Source organism: Podarcis gaigeae (genome assembly GCF_964106915.1).
Source record: "Podarcis gaigeae genome assembly, chromosome: 15".
NCBI classification, from domain to species: Eukaryota; Metazoa; Chordata; class Lepidosauria; order Squamata; family Lacertidae; genus Podarcis; species Podarcis gaigeae.
In genome coordinates this window covers 11,578,223-11,602,161 of record NC_139692.1, presented here as the reverse complement: position 1 = coordinate 11,602,161, position 23,939 = coordinate 11,578,223, and the positions used below count along the sequence as shown (strand labels likewise).

At 44.2% G+C, this 23,939-nt stretch overlaps 1 protein-coding gene across 6 annotated transcripts in view; it reads left to right on the top strand.

The window, feature by feature from the left end:
- PKNOX2 (PBX/knotted 1 homeobox 2) overlaps nt 1-23,939 on the top strand; it is a 438,447-nt gene that overhangs the window by 381,447 nt on the left and 33,061 nt on the right. For all 6 annotated transcript variants that reach the window (XM_083713657.1, XM_083713654.1, XM_083713659.1 and 3 more), the window contains 2 exons: nt 17,183-17,312; nt 22,019-22,116. In XM_083713657.1, the coding sequence (XP_083569783.1) occupies nt 17,183-17,312; nt 22,019-22,116 (228 nt within the window). The remainder of the gene's footprint in view (nt 1-17,182; nt 17,313-22,018; nt 22,117-23,939) is intronic.

Below are 23,939 nucleotides of genomic sequence, written 5' to 3'. Positions count from 1 at the left end.
GATTTAATGAAGAGGGGACTAGCAGAGCCTCAAATAAATAAAATGAAAGAGTTAATCTAGCCTAATAGAACATTAAAAGTTCATAAGGAGATATCTGTGATCAATGCATAGAATTTAGGCTAGTGTCAAAGTGAATTTTTGTTTCTCCCTATGTATGATGGGAGGAATTTTAGCTTCTTAGCACAGCTAAAGATTCTTGACTTACATGGAAATGATTGTTCTGGAGCAGCAGGACCGTTCTATAAATACCTTGGATTTATATCTTGAGCCACCCTGTGATGTTTTCATCCATTCTGTAATATTTGATGCTACTGTCCCTACAGAAATGTAGGAGGTGTTTCCCCCCTGCTTAGCAATATCAGCTCTCATCATCATATAAATAGGCATTTTGTCTGTATGTCTAAAGTGCAGGGCTGGATTAACCATGATTCCTAGTGCACTGCACTCTAGTCCTGTCTAATGCCACAAGGAAGCAATCTGCATAGTCTCAACTATACAAGGGGCTTAATTGGAGCCCTGGGTGAGGAGCACAATATACATACTTTGATGCTTTCATAATTACACTACAGCAGTGGTCTTATTTTGGAACGATTTCTTTTTTATTGTCAGACTATTCATTGGATGTATAGATGGACATAATAATAATAATAATAATAATAATAATAATAATAATAATAATAATTCCCCCTGCCCATCTGGCTGGGTTTCGCCAGCCACTTTGGGTGGCTCCCAACAGGATATTAAAAACACGATAAAACTTCACACATTAAAAACTTCCCTAAACAGGGCTGCCTTCAGATGTCTTCTAAAAGTCAGATAGTTGTCTATTTCCTTGACATCTGATAGGAGGGCACCACTACCGAGAAGGCCCTCTGCCTGGTTCCCTGTAACCTCACTTCTTTCACTGAGGGAAGCACCAGAAGGCTCTCAGAGCTGGACCTCAATGTCCGGGCTGAACGATAGGGGTGGAGATGCTCCTCCAGGTATACTTCAGGTTTAAAGATTCATTTGAAGGTCTGCTTATACATGTGGAAGGACCATAGTTCAATGGTAGAGCATCTGCTTTGCATGCACCAAGCCCCAGGTTCAATCCCCAGCATCTCTAGGTCAGGCTGGGTATGTTCCCTGCCTGAAACCCCAGAGAGCTACTGCCAGTACGATTAGATAATTCTGAGCCAGATGGGCCAAGGGTCTGACTCAGTGTTATGATGCATGGCGTACTCTATACATCAGTTGTACGCCCCTGTCAGCTGTATTCCAACCTTCAGTTTAATCAGTAGTGCCATTAAAGAAGGACAATGGAGCAGCGGTCCAGGGCCCCATCACAGCAGGACTGGCTTAATAAATTTTAAAGCAAGGCTGCAGTCTCCCCACTTACACAGGGGTTACATCAGGCTTCCTCAACCTCGGCCCTCCAGATGTTTTTGGCCTACAACTCCCATGATCCCTAGCTAGCAGGACCAGTGGTCAGGGATGATGGGAACTGTAGTCTCAAAACATCTGGAGGGCCGAGGTTGAGGAAGCCTGGGTTACATTCTGCACGTTAGTGAAATTGCACCATCTAAACTCCCTTTGGGACGCGGGTGGTGCTGTGGGTTAAACCACAGAGCCTAGGATTTGCTGATCAGAAGGTCGGCGGTTCGAATCCCCGCAACGGGGTGAGCTCCCGTTGCTCGGTCCCTGCTCCTGCCAACCAAGCAGTTTGAAAGCACATCAAAGTGCAAGTAGATAAGTAGGTGCCGCTCCAGCGGGAAGGTAAACAGCGTTTCTGTGCACTCCTCTGATTTCACCAGAAGCGGCTTAGTCATGCTGGCCACATGACCCGGAAGCTGTATGCTGGCTCCCTCAGCCAATAAAGCGAGATGAGCGCCGCAACCCCAGAGTCGGCCATGACAGGACCTAATGGTCAGGGGTTCCTTTACCTTTAAACTCCCTTTAAATGCCCTCTCTGCCACTCTTTCTTCAATTCATACCAAAAGTACCTTATTAGAAAATATCCCCAACTAGAATTGAAGTTCTGGGGTCGGCTGGAGACTGGGGGATGCGCAGGGAAGCAGCCGCTGTTTCTCAACTACCCTGCAAATCTGCTTTCAGGCAGAGAGGCTGAGCAGCGTCAACAAGGTCCTGCTGCACCTCAGGTCTCCACCAATGTCCCCTTTGGGCTCTGGGCTGACCTACGAGCCACAAGGACTCTCCAGCAACCTCACACCATTTCTGGGTTTGAGTTTTTCAATTATTTCCCAGCACCGCACATATATGCAGTCAAGCACAATTCGATCACGTATAAGGCGGGTGGGAATGCCTGTATAGACTTAGCAGTGTGAGTAAATCCCATTGAGATCAATGCGGCTTACATCTGAGTAGTCATAAGTATGGGTTGCTCTGTAACTTTCTCATAATGAGAGCTTTGGAACACCTGGCAATATATCGCTTCTCAGCTTCCTGGCTAGATTTTACTCTGCTTCTGTCATTTAAAATCCCAGCGCTGAAGAGGTCACTGGGCATTTGATCATTAAAGTTAGGAAATGTTAATTACTCCCTCTCAAAACCACATGACCTTTCAGAGGTACTCCCAGTGATGGGTGCTGAGCAAAGGCTTGGAATAATGAGAAACCGTGCCAGTCCCAAGAGACCAGCAGCTCAGCAATTTGAGCTACACAGTCGTCTCACAATCACACTCTCTTAATTGTGCAAAGCACACATTTGTACTCCAGACAAATAAATAAGTATAATACGCTGGCCCGATAAACAGGTGACAAAATAAGAACTCACCCACAATAAATTATATTACAGTTTATTTATTTAGATACTGCAATGTCACCCTTCTAGTGCCTATGTGCTTCTAACAATTTAACATTACGATCTCATATAAGTGCAATCAGAATCAATTGAAATTCCAACAATAAATATACATTTGAAAATACAGTGGTACCTCAGGTTAAGTACTTAATTCATTCCAGAGGTCCATTCTTAACCTGAAACTGTTCTTAACCTGAAGCAACACTTTAGCTAATGGGGTCTCCTGCTGCTGCTGTGCCACCGGAGCCCGATTTCTGTTCTTATCCTGAAGCAAAGTTCTTAACCTGAAGCACTATTTCAGGGTTAGCGGAGTGTGTAACCTGAAGCGTATGTAACCCGAGGTACCACTGTATAGCAAAAGTGGTGACCCACACAAAACGGCTATCTAATGAATAATATTAAAACCAGTTCAACAAACATTCTTGTAAGGAAAAATAAAATATGTGTTAGCAACTCTTTCCGAGGAGAGACATTCTGGCACTGAACTAAGAACTCTTTGTTTACAAGTGGTTTGGAAAATCCCAGGCAAAGGACTGTACAATGCAAAACAACAAATGCTTATCTGTAAATCTGAGACTGTCCCTGGAAAATAGGGACATTTGGAGGTTCTGTGGTAATGGTCAGGTAAGGGTCTTTGGGAGGAATTGCTTGGGTTGTTTTTGTTTTCGTTACGTTTTGTACAAATTTCAGATTGGGAAATGTTTGAGGGATGGGATTCTGCCAGTCAATGGAGATCTGATCAGGGACATATATTTGACTTTTATTACAATTATTTATATCCTGACTTTTCATGATACAAATCCTTCTAAGGTGGTTTACAGGTAGCTCTAAATTACAAATCTTAAAAATACAATAAACAATATTCACATGTTAAAAGTCACCAGGATCCTTTCCACAAAGCAGCTGATGACAGTTCATCCTGGGGGCAGGAAAAGTCCAACTTGGATATAAGCTGAATAGGGCTTACATTTAGTAATTAAAAACTAACATGTTAATATTACATACTGTACAAATATCTGAAAAGTTTGTCCAGTACGCAAAAGTAATTGAACTGAAATATTTGTTTAGGAGAGAATTGCGATAAAGTTCAAATCTCTTAATGCGGTTTAAATGTTATATTTCAAGAAACCCAAAACTTCATTTGGAAGTTATTTTGACTGGGATACTTGTAAATATCTTAAGAAAACTCAGCTTAAGAGCATGCACTTCTCACATATCGTTATTTGGATCTTAAGAAGAACTGAAAGCACTAAAAACAGTTATTGAGCATTCATCCTGATTTGTATGTCCCAGTGGAGATATTATGAAAACGGGATAAAGTGTGAGTGTAGCCATGTTCAAGCATTCCATTCACACAGTGGCCAACCGGATGCATATGGGAAGTCCACAATTAGGACAGCCGGAATTCTCCCACTCCTGTTCCCCTGGCTGTTGCCTCTGCAGCCTGCCTCTGATACTGGAAATAGCATAATAGCCATCACGATCATCCATGAATCTCCTTTCAGAGTTGTCTGAGTGGATGGCTATCACTCCAGTTCTGTGTTTGTGGATTCCATGGTTTAACCCTGTGTTGTGGGAAGAACAACTTCATTTTGTCTGTCCTGAATCTCCCATAATTTAGCTTCATTGGAGGATCCCTGGTTCTACTATTAGGAGAGTTGGAGAAAAACTGATGAGCCCAACGGGGGACTTCGAATGAAAATATTGCAATAAATAAACTGGATTGTGTACCGCCACCCAACACACAACCTAAAGCAGGTCGCTCCAGTGGCCTAATCATGTTCATTGTGTCTTTTCTTTTCTTTTCTTTTCTTTTCTTTTCTTTTCTTTTCTTTTCTTTTCTTTTCTTAAGAAATTGTTATTTGTTAGAAGAGAGAGATGGAGTCTGCAACTCAGGCAAAGAAAGAGAAGCATAGGAAAGTGATAGGCAGAAAGGGCACGTGAAGAGAAGAAAATTAAAAGTGAATCCCATGTTCCCTGTTTAGGGAAGTTTTTAATGTTTGCTGTATTTTTAATATTTTGTTGGAAGCTGCCCAGAGTGGCTGGGGAAACCCAGCCAGATGGGCGGGGTATAAATAAAATTATTATTATTATTATTATTATTATTATTATTATTATTATTATTACTATTATTACTGAAAAGATTGAAGTGTTCTGCTGTATAACATAGCCTGTTTTGCAGCTGTTTTGCTCTTGACCTTTTACACCTAGGGAAGTAAAAAAAGCAAAGCAGGCTCCGTGCGCATGGGAAAAAGAGACACATCTTGTACTTCCTCTAATTTTCCACCTGCGCATCTAATCTGAAGGCAGTGGGGAGGGCGGGGAGCATGAAGTCAGTGTCAGCAGTGTCAGTGCAAAGGGGACAGATTGCACAAAATCAGCAAAGTGCAGGTTATTCATAAATGTGATGCTCTTGGGTTTTCCTTTAAAGCCAAAGGGGTCGATTTCGGCTAAACTCGCCGACTAAACTGCGTTTAGGGGGCTCCGGAAAAGGGCTGCATCTCGCAGGAGTTGGGTAGGAACAGTGGAAAACTCCGGTCAGGGATTTTTCCACAGCAACTTGGCATTAAGTATGCGTTTTCTAAGAGAGAGAGAGAGAGAGAGAGAGAGAACGAGAGAGAGCAAGTGAGAGTGTGAAATTCGTCATGGTTCAGAATTAATCCCAGCAGCTTGAAATAGAAGAGTCATCATCTGTGTTCATGGTGAGGTTGCTCCCCACTGGAAAATGATACAGCAGGCTAAAAATTCCACTCTGCTGCCAGCTTTGTTGAAGGCAGCTTGCTAATGTTTTTCTCAAGTTGTTAATTACTCAGATTCGTGTTACAGAGAGAGAGAGGAATAAGTCGTCTCTGGGAGAGAGAAAAAAGATGAATATTAAACCCCATGCTCAATTCTGGCTCCAGGGTGCTGGGGCTCTTGTCTCCCCACTGCGACGCTAGAATTGGGCTGCCTCTACTCTGTCACATGCAAGATATTAGGTCCCAAAGGATCTAATATTACAACACTGGAATGAAGCATTTAAGCATAGTCTGCATTACTGATCGGGGCCAGGAATTTCGGGTGCTGCTTCCACCTCGTTCTCTGTTTCTCTTACCTTTGACTAGAAGCGGAGAGATTTTATTCAGTTTTCATTTAAAGGTGAACCTACCCAAATTGCAATTTGCAAAACAACAGACAAACTGAAACACAGTAGTCATCTTTTGAAATGGGCCCGTCTCCAAAGTTTGCAATGCAGTTCTTCTCCAGCCAAGTAACGTGCTCAAAAATGCATATACTAGGGGGAAGTATGCATATATGAGTGAAAATAGCTCACCAAGTTGTGTTACATTAGGGGAAATTGCTTTACTATATAGTGCAGAATTACGTACAAGCAGGTATATGTTAGGAGAAATTTGCACTGAAAGGCTGATGAGGCCTTTGGAAAAGAAATGCAGCCTGATGTTGAAATGTGGAGAACTGGACTTCAGACTGGAAAAGTGAGAACCTGAGAAACCCAAATGGACAGATTGGTCCATTCCTACCTTTGACACACGATATCTGGTGTGATTTGCATCGTCGTGATTGCTCTGTTCCTTGATATTTTGAGAGATGCAATCTAGATGACGGTAGAGAAAAGGGAGATCCTTTCTGCTGCTTCTGGGGAAAATCTCAGTCAAGCTATACATAGACAGAGAACTAGCCTGGTTGAGAATGGCTGCACTTCTCCCTGGCTAACAACAGCCTCCCATTTGCCAGCCATGAGAAAATCATGGCTCTCTTTCTCGCCATCGTTCCCCTCCCTTATTCCCCGACCTCATTGTGCCTCACACTAGGATGCTACGAGGAATGGAGGAGTCAGCTTATCAGCCCCAGCTGGAGCGGCAACCTCATGCCAAGGAACTGAGAAAGCAGAAGGGAGCTCTAATAATTCCACACTGGGGAAGCTACACAGGCATTTAAAACAAAAAAAGGATGCTGTTTTATAATCTGTTGGGAATCATATGAATTGAGGCGGCTCATGCAAACTGCTTGAACTTGGAGGTCTGATTGACTCATGATTCTGTTTTCTTTGGCTGTCCATCAATTACATTCTAATAGAGAGCTAGCTACCTGTGACTACACAAGAGTTGTCGACAGGCTCTCACAGCATCAGTTTGTCAGCTCCAGAAGCTGCAAGAACCTCCAAAACAGGGATGGGGAACTTGAGGCCTTCCAGATGTTGTTGGGCTCCCATCAGTCCCAGACAGCATGGCCAGTGGTCAGGGATGAAGGGAGCTGTTGTCCAACAACATCTGGGAAGTGACAGGTCCCCTATCCCTGTTAAGGGAAAGAAGGATTTCAGGTGTTGCTTCTCTCACCTCTCCCAACTCTGGCAGAATTTTCTCAGCTATCCATCCATTCAATGTGTATTGAATGAGCCCAGGTACCCTGTTCCTATAATGTTGACTCTTCCATTGGAGTGGGGGAGAGCCTCGGGTTTAGGAGGTGTTGCAACCAAGTTTAAAAATTTGGAATTTTGAAGCAATGGTAAGGTGTGCCTAAAATACATTTAGCTTTCTAGTTCTTTGTGTAAACATGACCTACAGAGAAGTGAGCCTGGCATCTTTAGGTTAGATCCTCTTCTGTCTTCCCCAAGGGGCAGGTGTAAGCTTGAAATGCTACAGATAAGAGCAGGCAAAACTTGAACAGAAAGGGGTAACAACCTAAAAGAAAAGAATGCTGCTGTCCAAGGAAAATCAGGGTTGACTTGACCATTTGTTATGCTACCTGGGACTAATGGGAGTTGGATGTCAGCAACATCTGGAGTCCCCATCCCTGAATTAAAGGAAATGAATCTCTGGATATAACACAAAGGTAATTCATCACTTAACGGTGCCTACTCAAATAACTGAAAGAAAGGAATTGTACTAATCTCTAAGTCCTACTCATTATTGAAAAAGCAAAATATGGGTGTAATATATGCAATACACATCTGATTCTTCCTCACACAGGCACACACTTGGGTTAATCCTTCCCTATAGGAAACACTGGGACTTCACAAGAGCATTCAAGGCTGGGATTCCAGCCTTGTTATGTTTGATTTCCATTAAAATTTAAATAAGCATGTTTGTCTAGTGTGTTCATTCACAGAATTTTAAATTCACTCTGTACGTGCGTTCACATTGGACTCTGAATTTGGGCGTCACTTTCACCCAAATAAGGGAAACAACTTACTTTCGGTATTGTACAGATGTTATATTGCAGGTCTCGGTTTAGGATGGGCAAACGTAAAAACGCAGTTGTGGAAATGTCATTTTGCAGTTGTGAGTCTCCATCTTCAGCACTTGAATTCCATGAAAAACTGAATCTGTAGTTTAAATTTCAGAGGACTGTAGCTGCACATTAGTTCATTCCGTAGTATCAATTTCTCATCCTCACTGAAGTCTTGATAGTATTTTGTATGCATACTTTTCTCACAGTTGCACTGCCTCATGGTGGGGGGGGGTTGTTTTTGTTGTTTAAAATCTGCATATGGTGCATCTTGTGCATCATATTTCAGGGAACGGCAGTAGCAGAAGGTCCCAGGTTCCAATCTCTAGCATCACCAGATAGGACTGGGAAATATTTCCTGTAAGAAATCTAGGATAGCCTGTAGTCAGTACTGGACAAAGGTTCTTGTCAGGGAACTGCCATCGGAGCCAGGAGTGGAGGTAAGGCTCTCCAGCGATGCCGGAGAAGGACCCAGCAGGGAGAGAGGGAACTCATCCACCGAGGAAGGAAATCAGCGTGACACCAGGAAGAAAGGGGAGCAGGGGAGGGCTTCGGAGAGATGTCTCCAGGACTCTTCCACAGAAACTAGCGGGGAGAGCACAGGTCCTCCGCTGGCCACGCCCACCCTGCGCAGAAGACTTCCGCGCAGGGAGGCTAGGCAGAGACTTGGCGTCAAAGAACTTTTATGCTGGAAGAAGTTCAGGAAACGCCCACTGACGGATTCTGCCAGTGACTGACACAGCCGCGGAGTAAGGGCTGTGCAGCCAGGGAAAGGTATAACCAGGCAACTTTGCCAAGAGTAGAGGCAACTTACGCACGAGCAACCCCAATTCCCATTACAGTTCTGAATTGGTATAATCTATGCTTATACATGTTTATATCTATATATAGTATATTGTTGTGTTTGATCAGAAGAATGGCGACAGTTTGGCATTCAATATCTAAAGTAGCATAAGAAAATAGGTGATTGAATTTTAATACAGTGCGGTGCAAAAGGTCTGAAATTTTGTGTGAATGCACGTTATTTGCAAGAGTACAGCATATTGGTTCGTGTAAGCACAATGCCTAAATAAATTTTGTTGAAAAGATGTGCATTTTGGAAGGGCTGGGAGAAATTTCATGTCAACTTTACAAGTGCAGAGCCACAATCTTCAGTCTGAAATCTATAATAAATATTATTTATAAAGTGCCCTGGGGAGCCCAGAGCACTCCACATACATTATCTGACTGTAATTCTTACAACGATCCAGTAAGGTAGACAAATATTGTTCCCATGCTGCAAATAGACTGAGAGCGAGAGGCTTGTCTAAGGTCATCTAGTAGCTTCCTGGATTTCCCAGTCCTGAACATTTTACTAGCGAGCCTTTTTATGGAATTAGATATATTGCTTCCATGCACTCACTCATGCTAGTCCTCCTCCACCAGACTGAAAGAATCCATTTCAGAACCAGCGACTACACAAGCCTTCACAGCTGGATGCCAGCTTCCTGTGGGAAGCAAGAGAGGGATGATTTGCCCCTGTCTAAAACAACCTTTCCTTTCCTTCCAGTCACATGCTGTTATATCACCAAACAGGGATCAGTTTAGAAGAGGTGGTCCCCGTTTACTGCTTGCTGTCCCTTATAAACCCCTGCCTCGATTGTGCACCGTTTTTTTTCTTTTCTTTTTTTATTAAATCATTTTTATTAAGTTTTCCATTTTAGCAATCCAATCAAATATTCCAAATTATACATATACATATCAAATAATCCAAATATTCTGCCAAATTATAATTTTTTTATTGGGACTTCCCATGCTCCAAGTTCGGGGGGTGAGGCTCTGATCATCTCATATCTCTACTGCTTTTCATAGTCATTTCCAATAGTTCATTTAAATCTTCCTGTTGTTAACCTCCTACTTTCACAGCCTCTGAGTTGTTCCCACAAGCGAGTTGAAGTAAACAATGATATGTTTCTGTGTGATTTTTATGACTGTGCACCATTTGTCATTTGTGGGGGAAGTCTTGCTAAACCATTGTTACTGTGAGTTGCTGAGGTTCTTGTCAGGGTCGAGCTTTTCCTTCCTCAGGACCTCTGGAAGTTAAAATCCCTGAGTGGAAGAAAATAGATGCACCAATTTCTTTCCCTAGCACACATGTCTGCATGTGACTGCTTGCCCATGAACATTCAGGCACTCTGCCTCCCATCTCTCCCACGACAACTGTTGAGGTATATTTTTAACTGTTGAGAGGAACATGGGGCAAACACCTGACTGGCCTTTAGAGCAGTGCCAAGAAGAAAAGGAGGGGAAGGCAGCGGGGAAACTCCAGCTGCACCGAAATACAACTGCAACAGAGCACTTTGGGAATACACAGGGCTTTGTTTTACAGTGCCTCTGATGTAGACCTTGCTGTGATGCATCTACAGTACTGGTTTTCAAACAGAGAAAGGGCCATGGTTCAGTAAGAGTGCACCTGCTTCGCATGCAGAATGTCCCAGGTCTGTTAAAAACCCCAGCGTCTGTTAAAAAGGTTAAATGAAAAAGGCCTCCTACATTCTGAGTGTTAGGCCACATGCTCTGCCTGCCGAACATCCCAGGTCCCATCCCTGGCAGTCTGGAAAACCCTGGGAGGATGCCACCAGTGCCAAGGTTGGGAGATTCAGAAAGGACTTCTTCACATACCGCGAAGTTAAACTATGACTGTAAAAGAGTATTGGATAATTTGATGGAGGCTGCAATGTTTCTAAATGTTGCTGGAAACCACAGGAGGGGAGGGTACTGTGTTCAAATCCTGCTTGCTGGTTTCCCACAGGCATCCAGTTGGCCACCGTAGGAACAGGATGGTGGACTAGATGGGCCTGATCCAGCAGACTCTTCTCATGCTACGATTCTTCCAACCTGGAGTCCTCCAGGTGTTTTTGTCTACAGCTCTCCAGCCATCATGGCCAATTTTTAGTGGTGATGGAAGGTGAAGTCCAAAAGATCTGGAAAGCACCAGGTTGTGGCTGACAGGTGTAGATGCTGAGTTAGATGGAACGATGGTTTGGCTCAGTGTTAATCAACCCCCTGTGTTTATAAATTGCACCCTAGGGAACACTGGAGTTCATTGGGAGCTTATTTGGGGTTCCTAAATGAGGAAATCAGCGAGAGCAGAGAAGTGTACCAGAAAAAAATCAGCTTGCCCCCATTTTATACACCACTGCCAATCTTGAGTCCTGGTCTGCGGGAAAGGTGGGTTTTAACAGTGCTATTTTTCTGGGGAAAGAGGTGCTGGGACTCCCCATGAATGTCTCCCTTGTTCTCTTATAATGGCAATGGTGCCCCCCTGAGAGGTGCTGGAACTGAGTCCTGGCTGGGGGGAAAGCCCTGGATATAAACAAATAAATAATCTTCCTAGGGATGGGGACCCTCAAACCCAGGTGGCCAGTGTACCCCATCAGACCACTCTTTCTGGGTCTTGGGGCTCTCCCCAGGACATACCCCTTCTTAAGCCACACCCCTCACCAGCTGTGCTTTGAATGTTTTTGCCTGGCTGGAATTTGTCCTTGAACTCTGATCATGCTTCTTTCTTGCCTGGATAGAGGGGAGGGGGTGAGAGTAAAGAAAATAGCTTCCTGTACAAAGATGAAATCCCCATTCATTTCTCTGCCTCTTTTGCCTCTGGCTTTGCCCTTCTCTGGCATGTGGCCCCTGGAAAGTTGCCCAGAATGGAATGTGGCCCTCAGACTGAGAAGGGCTTCCTCCAAAACGATTCTTCAAAAGTGTGGATCTCTGACAAAAATATAAGAGCTTCTTCAAAGTTCACTTGGTGAACACTACACTATACTTTTAAAGTACATTCAACAATATGGCTTCCCCGCAAGAATCCTGTGAACTGTAGTTTGTTATGGGTTCTGGGAATTGCAGCTATGTGAGGGTGAACTATAGTTCCCATGTTTCTTGCGGGGAAGCAACATATATGATCTGGGTGCGAACACAGCTGCAAAGTGAAAGTAAAGAGCAGAGTAGGTATCAGATTGTAAACCACTTTAAACTTTTTAAATGATATTGTGGCCTATAAATATTTCCATAAATAGATCCTTCAGCAAAATGAAATAAACAGCTCAGGCGTTGGTATGAGAATGGGAATTTTAACAGTTGAACACAGTCAAGTTTATTTATAAGTCCCTCTATGGCAATTTCTGCATTCAAAATTGGTTTGCCACAACAGCAGCATCAGATGGAAGCTCATTGCCAAATTTATTGGTTTGTTTGTTTATAAACCACATTGCAACAAAAATAGGAAGCTGGGGGGTTTTTGGACTGAGTCAGACCATTGGTTCATCTAACACAGTATTTCCAATACTAATCAGCAGCAGCTCTCCAGGGTGCCAGACAGGAGTCTCTCCCAGTGCGACCAAGACATGGTGTGGCTTGAACCCAGTGTCTTCTGTGTATGTACCACAACATTGCTATTGTCTTTTCTGGGGGGGGGGATTACTGGGGGTGGTAGAATAAAATACAAAACATTACAGACTAAAGACAATAAAGCCCGTTCCACAGTTCTACAGTTATAGAATGAGAAGTTCATAAAATGCCTGGGTCACATTTCAGGGAAAGCATTAGTTGTCATTCCATAAAATTACTTGGTGAGGCTTCGGGGAAAGACACAGCAGCGAATTGATAGAATCAGGCATTTCCAGTTGCTATACCATTTGTGAGTAAGATATAATAGTTATTGTCTAGCTTCCTGACTCGTGTGCCTGATAAGCCTTTTTTAGGAAAATCATTAAGACTTAAAACCACAGACTACAGTGGTACCTCTGGTTGCGAACAGGATCCGTTCCGGAGGCCTGTTTGCAACATGAAAAGAGCACAACCTGCAGCGGCGCGTCTGCACACAGGCTGGTTGCGATTTGCTGCTTCTGCACATGACGTCATTTTGCGCTTCTGCGCATGCGTGAGCAGGGAACCCTGGAAGTAACCCTTTCCGGTAATTGTGGGTCACCGCAGGACATAACCTGAAGCAAACATAACATGAGGTATGACTGTATTTAAATAACCAATACAATATTCAGTTCATTGTGCTAGAACAAGGGTTGTCAATATTTTTGGGGGGAGTGAGCACATTTGGGGATTTGAGAGTGCTGTGGGTGCCAGTCACCAAATGGCTGCCGTGGGGGTGCTGCACATCTCAAAATGGTTGCCATCGTGTGCGGCATAATGGCTTCAGTGTAAGAGAGGCTGAGACAGTGCAAACAAGAACTGAGCAGGAAGAGCTAACAGTCTCTGGTGTATTGAGGGTTTATGAGGCAATATTTACTTTATCAGGTGCTATAGGTTGTACTAGTGGCTGCACTGATGCCCGCAGGCACCCTGTTGGTGACTGGTGCGCTACAAAAACCAACAGCTCTCTGAGAACAGCACTAAATAGAGAGTCACAATTACAAGCAAGTCCCTATTTTCAACTGCAGGGTCTGGATTGGGCCAAGTGGCCCTGAGATGAACCAGCAAAACATTCCTGGGGTCTGGAATAGCGAGCCAGGCTGAAATAAATGTCTTCTTCAGGATCTCAGCACTGTACAAAAAAAAAAAATGCATGGAAAGTTCAGAGGAAAAAAATAAATTAAAAATCTGCCCCCAATGTGTTTGTGCTGGTTGTTTGCTCAGACTTTCCTGGGTGTGTGCGTGTGGTGGGTTTTTTTTTCTTCCTTTTTTCTGTGCGCTTGATGCTTGTTTACTTGTGCGCCAAGCAATGACGTTGAGAAAGTAATGCCACGCCGTATGGGTTTACTCAGATAAGGCAAATATTTAATCAGCGACAAAAAAGTGTTAATTGAATGGTGACCTCTTATCCCAAACAATGACAAGAATGTCTTCTTTAATAATTGAATAATTCTATTCTGCATCATTTGCTTTGGGGCTTTCCCAACGCTGCAAGCTGTATACCGATAGTGCCGCCAGCTCACGGAGGAGAATTTCTCGCTGTATATTTAGCTCGCCTCGGCAAGAGGCACATCTCGCCAGCAAGGCCGGTGGCAGCCAAAAGGAGCAGATGGCTTGCACAATGGACAAAACAAGCCTCAAAGCTGAGTCACGAGTGCCATATTGTGGGGACACAGTGGAAGTCAGAGGAATAAGAAGGGTGTTTTTCTTTAAGCAGCAATGTGCCACAAAAGTCGCCCTTTCAGTAAACGTGTAATGGCTTTGGTTTCCTGGAGGGCAAACATTCTTCTCTCTCTCTTCCAAGCATTTATATCCTGACTTCCCAACCAACATAAGTCTCTGAGGCAGCTTTGAATGAAAACCAAAAGCCAATCTCATCCTATGTCATGCAGCGGAGCCTTTTCCGCCTCTTCCTTCTCTTGCCTAGCTTTCTTTCTTTCTTTCTTTCTTTCTTTCTTTCTTTCTTTCTTTCTTTCTTTCTTTCTTAACAACCCTAATATTTTCCTGAGGCTGAACAATGTGCAACAGTACCAATTTCTGTGTTTGAATGCGACCATGGAAAGCTCATGACCGATTGCAGACTGGGGTTTATACCACCTGCTGACTAAGCCATATGGATTTCCTTGCTAAGATCTAGACCTTAAAACTGCAGAAATAGACTTGAAAACGTATAGGCAATATCTGATTAAATTTCAAAAGCCAGAATGGGTCTTCCGACCATTAGGGCCAAAATGTGTGTATTCTTCATAGTTCCTTTCTATCGCTCGCAAAAGCAGAACGAAGTACACTATGTAAATATATTCAAGTGACCCTCATTTACATGAGTTATGTACCGTATTTTTTGCACCATAACACTCACTTTTTTCCTCCTAAAAAGTAAGAGAAAATGTCTGTGCATGTTATGGAGGGAATGCCTACGGGTGGCATGCCTACGGATTTTCCTCCTCTAAAAACTATGTGTGTGTTATGGTCGGGTGCATGTTATAGAGCGAAAAATACGGTACATTACAGAATTTGGGTTGCCTTGATGCAGAATGTGAGAGCCAGTACAGTATGTTGGACTACGAATCTGGAAAATCCAGATTCAAATCTCTGCTAGGACATGAAGTTCACTGAATGACTTTGGGTCAATCGCCGTCTGTCAGCCTAAGCTCCCTCACAGGATTGTTGTGAGGATAAATTGTGGAAGAGGAAGAGCTCCTTGGAGGAAGAAAGTGATAAAATAAAACGCAAGCCCTCCGTTTAAGTTTCCAGGCCTGACCTTGGAGACTTGCATCAGCTTAAAACTAGTGTGGGAGTCAGCAAGACCTAATGGAGGACAAGTACTATTTAGGGGAATGTAGATAAGGCAGTAATATTTTATCCCTTATTAATTAATCTGGAATAGCTACCATTTTTCATAGTTCAGCGACTCAGGGTTGCTAATTCAGATTAGAATCTTCACTCCCCACAAATTAGGAACCCCTAATGGTGTGAAAAGGAGTTAGGTTCAAGGAATTTAACTGAAACTGCCTCCTGTACCGTAGATTCCTTTTCATTTCTCTACTCTCTCTTTCTTAACTCCTCTCTCAAAATAGTAAATGTAGCATCTGGATTCGTGATTATCATTTGACCTTGTTCACCGCTAGCATCTTTAACTAAGCTCTTAAAACTACAAGAGATGCTTGGCCCTCCAAACACAACAGATTTACTGTTTCAGTAAATGGAAGGACAAATGTGTTGCAACACATTCATTCAATAGGTTTTTATTTTCCATGAGTTTGCTGCTGGAGCAGCTTGAGTCAGATAGAAATGGTAATAAGGCAACTTTCTGGAGGTGGCCCTGCAAGCATGAGGCAAAAGGAGATGATCACCCAAGGAAGAAATTTGGGGTGAAGTAAAAGGGGGCAGCAAAGGGGGAAAGGAGAGAGTTATGACCCATGATGGAGCAAATTGTGTCCTCCATCATGGAGGGCATGTGTTGTGGTGAGATCACCATAAACTGCCTCCCTGTGGTGGGGCGGGACCGTTTGGATGGCCACAACACCCCATTGCTTGCCCCCGGTTGCTATGGTTGCCCTCAGTTGCTAGGGCAGAGATTTGACTAATTGGGATGGCTATGTTCTGAAATGCTTTTTTTTTTTTTTACTGGAGATGATGAGGGTTGAACTTGGGACCTTATGCAAGCAAAGCATTTGTTCTGCCACAGAGTTATGTGCATGCAAACCATCACTGTGCCCCCAGCAACAGGGGACATTTTTACAGATTTCTGGAACCATTACAGACCTTCCTGCAGTCCTGCACCAACCTGGTACTCTCCAGATGTTTTTGACTGCCCCTACATGAACCTACCCGGACCCTGTGTTCATCATCTGAGGCTCTTATTTGTGTGGCCCCTCCAGGGGGGCTGTGGAAGGTATCAATGCATGGCCGGGCCTTCTTAGTGGTGGCTCCTTGCCTGTGGAATGCTTTCCCCAGAGAGATGAGCCTGGCATTGTCAATATTTAGGTGCCAGGTGAAAACATTTTTATTTACCCATGCATTTTGCTCACAATTGGTGTTCATCTTTTAGTTGGATGTGTCCTTTGTATATTATGGCAGGATGAGCACTTTTAGTTTTTTATCTTTTGATGCATTTTAATTTGGTATTTGTACTTTAAAAAAATTGTAAGTCACTTTGAGACATTTTTTTTTTTGTAGTAAGTGACAAACAAAGATAAGTATAAATAATAGTTATTTATGACATTTCTAGCTTGCTTTTTCTCCCAAAGTAACACAGGGGCAAACAACACAATAACAAAACAATGCAGTTTAAAATGAAATGAAAAACGTATTTAAATCATTTAAGAACATCTAAAAACACTAATAGCATTTCAAAACGTTTAAACTTAAATCATATACCCTCAAAGCTAATGACTTCAAGGTTGCCAGAAACAGTATATTTCAGCCATCAAATGCCTGGGTGAACAGGAATGTTTTTTAAAAAAATCCCCCTGAATTTTAAAAAGAGGGTAGATAGATACACCTATCAGGGAGAGCATTCTACAAATGGGGAGTCACCACCAAGAAGACCCTGTCACGGTCAACGCCAACCAGGCTGCACCCAGATTATACATGGCATCTATAATGCAGCTGTTTGTGGGACAGACGTCTTCTTTATTCTCATCCGCAGAGTTCTGTGATGTCTTCAGAGTTGGAAGTGCAGCAGAAGCCTGTGATGGGCACCGTGTGTTTTAAGTTCCTCTCTTTCCATCTCTCTGTCTGTCTCTAGGATATGCTGCAGAATTCTCCTAACTCAATGACTGCAGTATCCGGCAACCCCCAAGGAATCGTGGTGCCCGCATCAGCACTGCAGCAGGGGAACATCTCCATGACAACAGTCAACTCACAAGTTGTGTCAGGTGGGAGGCGTGGAGCGTACGTCTGACCATGTTAGTCGCGTCTTTTGCATGCTTGGTATTTTTAAACTCCCTCAGATAGTTAGCTCTGAATTGTGCATAATCGTGAGGAAAACCTGGGGAAACTGGCTGCGTAAAAAAAAAAAAACCACCTCTCATTGCACTCTCCATTCCCCTCTTAAAAGCCACTGTCATTCACCCACAGACCCACTCTGATATCTCACATAAATACAGAACTTCTAACACACAAATCACTCAACATGTACATTGTTAGGCTTTTTTGTAATATTTCAAGGGGTTTTGAAGCCCTAAACAGCCTCAGCCCGTTTACCTGAAGGAGCGTCTCCACCCCCATCGTTCAGCCCGGACACTGAGGTCCAGCTTCAAGGGCCTTCTGGTGGTTCCATCATTGCAAGAAGCCAAGCTACAGGGAACCAGACAGAGGGCCTCCTCAGTAATGGTGCCTGCCCTGTGGAACACCCTCCCATCAGATGTCAAGGAAATAAACAACTATCTGACTTTTAGAAGGCATCTGAAGGCAGCCCTGTTTAGGGAAGTTTTTAATGTTTGATGTTTTATCGTGTTTTTAATATTCTATTGGGAGCTGCCCAGAGTGACTGGAGAAACCCAGCCAGATGCTGTATAAATAAATTATTATTGCTACTACTACTACTACTACTACTACTACTACTACTACTACTTTCAGCCATACATCTGGAGTTAAGGATTGCATCATTGGAGACTGTCATCTGGAAGCGGGTCTTTGACTATTGGCTGTCCAGCTGGCATAGGCTTCCCGACCATTACCTCTTTCAGTGCCTTTGGCGGGATGACTTTGTTAATCTGTGGGTAGGAAAAATCCATGCCAAACTTCTGAGCATCGGAATTTCCCCAGCGGACTCCTTAAAGATGAACCTACACTCAGCCAAAAGCCTTATCGAGCAAAGATTAGCAGACATTGAAAATCAACACAACCTCTCCAGGGGAGGAGGTGTCTGCTCTCCCAGGTATTACGGAATAACCCCACCACTTGGCCTTCCATCATACATGTCATCACTTTCAACTGTACCACACCGACTTGCATTTATTCGTGCAAGGTTCAATGTTTTTCCATCGAACCTGCTGAGCCACAGATTTTCCAAGGGTTTGGTGTCTCCGCTATGCGAGTGTGACGGGAAAACAGTTGGATCTCTTCCACATATAATGTTCAACTGTCCCTTACATAGCATAGCCAGGACTAAATTCCTGGGTCCTGCCTTACTGCGCTTGGTTGGCAGGCCTGTTGAGTCACATGCCACACTGCTTTTGCAGGATACAGATCCTTCTGTAACTCTGCAGGTGGCGAGATTCCTGAATGCGGTTATCTCACACACAAAAACCACCAAACAACAACAACAGTTATGATGAGAGTGTATGACGGATCTCGTCTCCAGTTCTCCTTTTTCTGTGAACCGTCCCTTGGATCTTTCCAGGCCCCAAGCTGTTATTTGTCACTCCTCAATGTCCTACCCTTGCATCGTGGTGTTCCTCTTCTGTTGTTAGATGTATTGGTTTTTATGCTTCTGTACTACTACTTTCTGTCTGTCAGTGGAGGGCCACAGCTCAGTGGTAGAGCATCTGCTTTGCATGCAGAACGTCCCAGGTTCAATGCCTGGCTTTTCCATAGAGGGCAGAGAGGTACTCCCTGCCCAAAACACTGGAGACCTACTGCCAGTCAGTGTAGACAGTAGTGAGTTAGATGGACCAACAGTCCTAGTAAAGATTCCCAGATAATGGTCTCGTCTGGTCTCCTCCCACCATTTCTTGAGGATGCCGGCACGTCTGTTAGAACCATGCCTCTATGAAACCCCTGAATTCCATATGCACCCAAGTGTTATGATGAAAGAAGTGAGCAAACAGGTAGAATGTCTTGCGGTGGCAAACCAGACCCTGCCCACTGTCGGTGGCTGGCATCCTTGTAGAGCTGTGCCTGCTCTCCCCCCTCTCCTCCCACCCCACTATTTAAATTTTTTCCACAGCACCCTAAAGCAACACTAAGGTACTTTGTGGGACTGTGGGAAGTTTAAAATGGCTTCCCAGTCCCAGAGTCCTTGCCGATTACCAAGGGAGGGAGGGTTTAGAAGGTTGGTGCAGTGGAGGTGCAGTGGCAGGAATGGTGGTTTGGCTCTGCCACTGCACCCATGCCACACCAGCCTCCCTGCTGCCTTGCCCCTCTCCCTCCTGGTAACCCACAGTGACCCCAGAATTTGGAAACCAGTTAAGAAGTATTACCCTGCCCCTGTGGTCTGATAGGTATCAGGCAGCATTCTAGGGCCTGGAAATGGCTCTGATTCAAATCAAGTCAACGTGTGGGATGGGATCATTCCCACTGGCCCCTCCATTTCCTATTTCCCTGCAATAAGAGAGAGTACAGATTGCAGAGAGAATCCAGTTTGCACATGGATAGACCCTGTGCAGGCTCTGTTTGTGCTTCCCCCTCCCTTGTCCACACATTGACTTTACCTGAATTGCCATTTGAATAGGGCTAGGAACTCATGAGCAATTGTCATTCAAGCAGCATTCTCTTGTCAGGAAAGTGACACAGGGGCCTCACTTTCGATTCTTGCTATGTTCCTTCCCGGCATGAAAATGGTGGATCGGGATCGGGATCAGGTCTTTTGCTTTGTAATTGAGACCAAATCAGATTTACACACACTCTCTCTTCCTGCTGAAATGTCACAGCATTCCTGTATCTGCAGCAGATTATTCTTCCCAGTCCCATCTCATCCCATCACACCTAGTTTGGTGGCAGAGCATCTCCTCTGCATGCAGAAGCTCTACGGTTCAATCCCTGGCATCTCCAGGTAGGGCTGATTGAGACCCCTGCCTGAAATCCTGGAAAGCTTCTGCCAGTCAAGATAGACAATATTGAGCGAGACGCACTGATGGTCTCCCTTGACATGACAGCTTCCTTTGCACCAGAGCTTGGACTCTGGTGGTTTGCAGAGTCTCCCTTCCCCGTCTAAAGGTGTTGCCACTTTCTTCTCCGTTCCTATCAAAATGAAGCCAAATTCAGATGAATCAGTTTAAATGTCCTGGAAATTATTTAATAATCGTAATAATAATTATTATTTATACCCCGCCCATCTAGCTGGGTTTCCCCAGCCACTCTGGGCAGCTTCCAACAGAATATTAAAATACAATAATCTATTCAACATTAAAAGCTTCCCTAAACAGGGCTGCCTTCAGATGTCTTCTAAAAGTCTGGTAGTTGTTGTTCTCTTTGACATCTGGTGGGAGGGCGTTCCACAGGGCGGGTGCCACTACCAAGAAGGCCCTCTGCCTCGTTCCCTGTAACTTCTCACAGGGAGGGATCTGCCAGGCTTCTCACAGGGAGGGATCTGCCAGAAGGCCCTCAGCACTGGACCTCAGTATCTGGGCAGAACGATGGGGGTGGAGACACATTCACCTCCCCAATTTTTATTATTATTATTGATTAATTTGTATTTGTATATTATGTGAGGTAGGTTAGGCTAAGAGATGACGACTGAGCTAAGGTCACCCAATGAGTTTCATGGCTAAGTGGGGATTTGAACCCTGGTCTCCCAGGCCCTAGTCCAACAAGCTTACCACTATACCACACTGGCTTAGACTGCAGTGCATATGTGTTCATATTACTTTCACCATCACTAGCAGTGCAATCCTATGCATGTCTGCTGAGAAGTTAGTTCCACTGAGTTCATCAGAGCTCAGTTAGTGTGTGTGTGTGTGGACTGCAGCCTTAGAATGATACATCTCCCTTCATCTTCACCTGGGCCAGGAAACCTGTGGCCCTCCAGATGTTGTTTGACTACAGTACACATCATCCCTAACCATTGATCATGATCCAAGCTGGAGATCAATACCATATGGAGGGTCTCTGGTTTCCCATTCCTGCCTTAAAGCCTTTATGTCTGTCTTCATCCTTAAACTGTCTTTTAAAGATAATTTTTTTCTAAGAAAGAACAGAAGTAAATCAAACAAAATAAAGTTTCTTAGTTCCAAAGAAGACCAGAAAATGCAATAAGCTAAACTGAGCACTGCCATCTATTAAAACAGATTGTCATAGAATGAACAAAACAACAACAAACAAACAACAGGCTGATTTGAGAAATGCTATACCAAAGTATTGTTCATATAAGAAATAAGTGTAAAGCATCTGTCAATCAATATATGAGTCTGATTGTGTTTGTCCATCAAATGCCTGTATTTGTTCAGTCAATTTCTCCATCAAGGCTAAATCCTAAATCCTTCTGTGTCCACTGAGGTGCAAATTCTTACTGGTTTGCTAAAAAGACCAAACAAAAAAAAAATGTTGCCTGTGACATTTGTCTTTACCCTCCAAATGCCTTCTTATGGGGGATCCTGCAAGAAAAGTCTTGTGGCTTTAGAGGGGTGGGCATGATTCTGTTTATTTTTTTCTCATGTCTCTCTCTGAAAATATACTAAATCCAAATAATGGATTTAGATCCGTTATGTTTTGGCTGGTCCTGATTTCTAAGACCACTGGACAGCCTATGGGATCTTTCAGGTGAAGATGGCTGTGGGGATCCCTTCCGATACAGGTTTCTCCCACTGAACTTTCGATTCAAATGCATGAGGCTGGTTGAAACTTCTTCTTTTTTCTGTTCTGCCGATAGATTTCAGCTGTCTTCCTAAAATTCTGCTGTGAAATCCTGTCTCTTTGCCAGGTGGAGCCCTTTACCAGCCTGTAACTATGGTAACGTCTCAGGGCCAGGTGGTAACCCAAGCAATCCCACAGGGAGCCATTCAGATCCAGAACGCGCAGGTAAGACCAACCGCCTAAGAGAACTGGGGAACCAAAGAGGGTGAGGAGATCACTTAGGCTCTGGTTTGTTTGGAAGCATTCAAAATGGAAGTCAGTCTAAGACTTCGCAGATCTGGATCTATCCTCTCAGAGAGGAGAATGTGGCGTAAGATGCACTAGGGGTAGTATTAAGCTGCCACATTCAAAACAGGGCTGTTTCTCCTGGCAGACAATCTTCTTCCAATGAATATATGTAGAATATATGTATATCCAATGAATATATGCAGGTGGCACTGTGGTCTAAACCACTGAGCCTCTTGGGTATGCCAATCGGAAGGTCGGCGGTTCGAATCCCAGCGACGGAGTGAGCTTCCATTGCTCTGTCCCAGCTCCTGCCAGCCTAGGGGTTTGAAAGCAGGCCAGTGCAAGTAGATAAATAGGTGCCACCACGGCGGGAAGGTAAACGGTGTTTCCGTGCGCTCTGGTTTCCATCACGGTGTTCCGTTGCACCAGAAGCGGTTTAGTCATGCTGGCCACACGACCCGGAAATCTGTCAGTGGACAAAAGCTTGCTCCCTCGGCCTGGAAGCGAGATTAGCGCCACAACCCCATTGTCGCCTTTGACTGGACTTAACCCTCCAGGGAAGGGACGCATGTGGTGCTATGGGTTAAACCACAGAGCCTAGGACTTGCCGATCAGAAGGTCGGCGGTTCGAATCCCCGCGACAGGGTGAGCTCCCGTTCCTTGGTCCCTGCTCCTGCCAACCTAGCAGTTCGAAAGCACGTCAAAGTGCAAGTAAATAAATAGGTACCGCTCCGGCGGGAAGGTAAACAGCATTTCCGTGCACTGCTCTGATTTGCCAGAAGCAGCTTCGTCATGCTGGCCATGCTGTACGTCAGCTCCCTCGGCCAATAAAGTGAGGTGAGCACCGCAACCCCAGAGTCGATCACGACTGGACCTAATGGTCAGGCGTCCCTTTACCTTATCTTTAATCCTCCAGGGGCCCTTTACTTTTTTAACCTACCTTGGCTAGGCCCAGGTCTGCATAGCTTTAGCAAGGTGGTAGCCTCATATGCCTTCAAAGCATAGATTGTAAGTACCCATTATGGAAGGGAAGCAAGAACGCTGTGCTTTAACATGACCTGTAGTTCCACCCCAAGGTGATAATGGGAGAAGTGTACAAACCACTGGCCAAGCCGTTTCTCTAATGCCACCATGGGAGTTGACCACAAACCTGACATGAGCCAACAGTGTGACGCGGCAGCTAAAAAAGCCAATGCAATTCTGGGCTGCATCAATAGGAGTATAGCATCTAGATCAAGGGAAGTAATAGTGCCACTGTATTCTGCTCTGGTCAGACCTCACCTGGAGTACTGTGTCCAGTTCTGGGCACCACAGTTCAAGAAGGACACTGACAAACTGGAATGTGTCCAGAGGAGGGCAACCAAAATGGTCAAAGGCCTGGAAACGTGTATCTGTTAGAGAATCATGCGATAAAATGCTGATCAATTTTTACTAGGCTTTTTAAAATGTGCAAAAATGTGGCAAACCAACCCTAAGTTTGAAAAAAATGAGAGACTGGGAGGAAATTGTTCATTCCTAATTTGTATATGCAAATGTTATGCAATTTTTTGTGCACCTGTTCCCTAAATGCTTTAAGAGTCCAGCCATGCCCCTAAATACAATTTTCAGTGAGTCCCCTCCCAAATAAAAGACTACAGTGGTACCTCGCAAGACGAAATTAATTCGTTCTGCGAGTTTTTTCATCTTGCGAATTTTTCGTCTTGCGAAGCACGGATTCCCTGGGTATTAACGGTTTTAAGAAAAAGGAAACAAACTTGCAA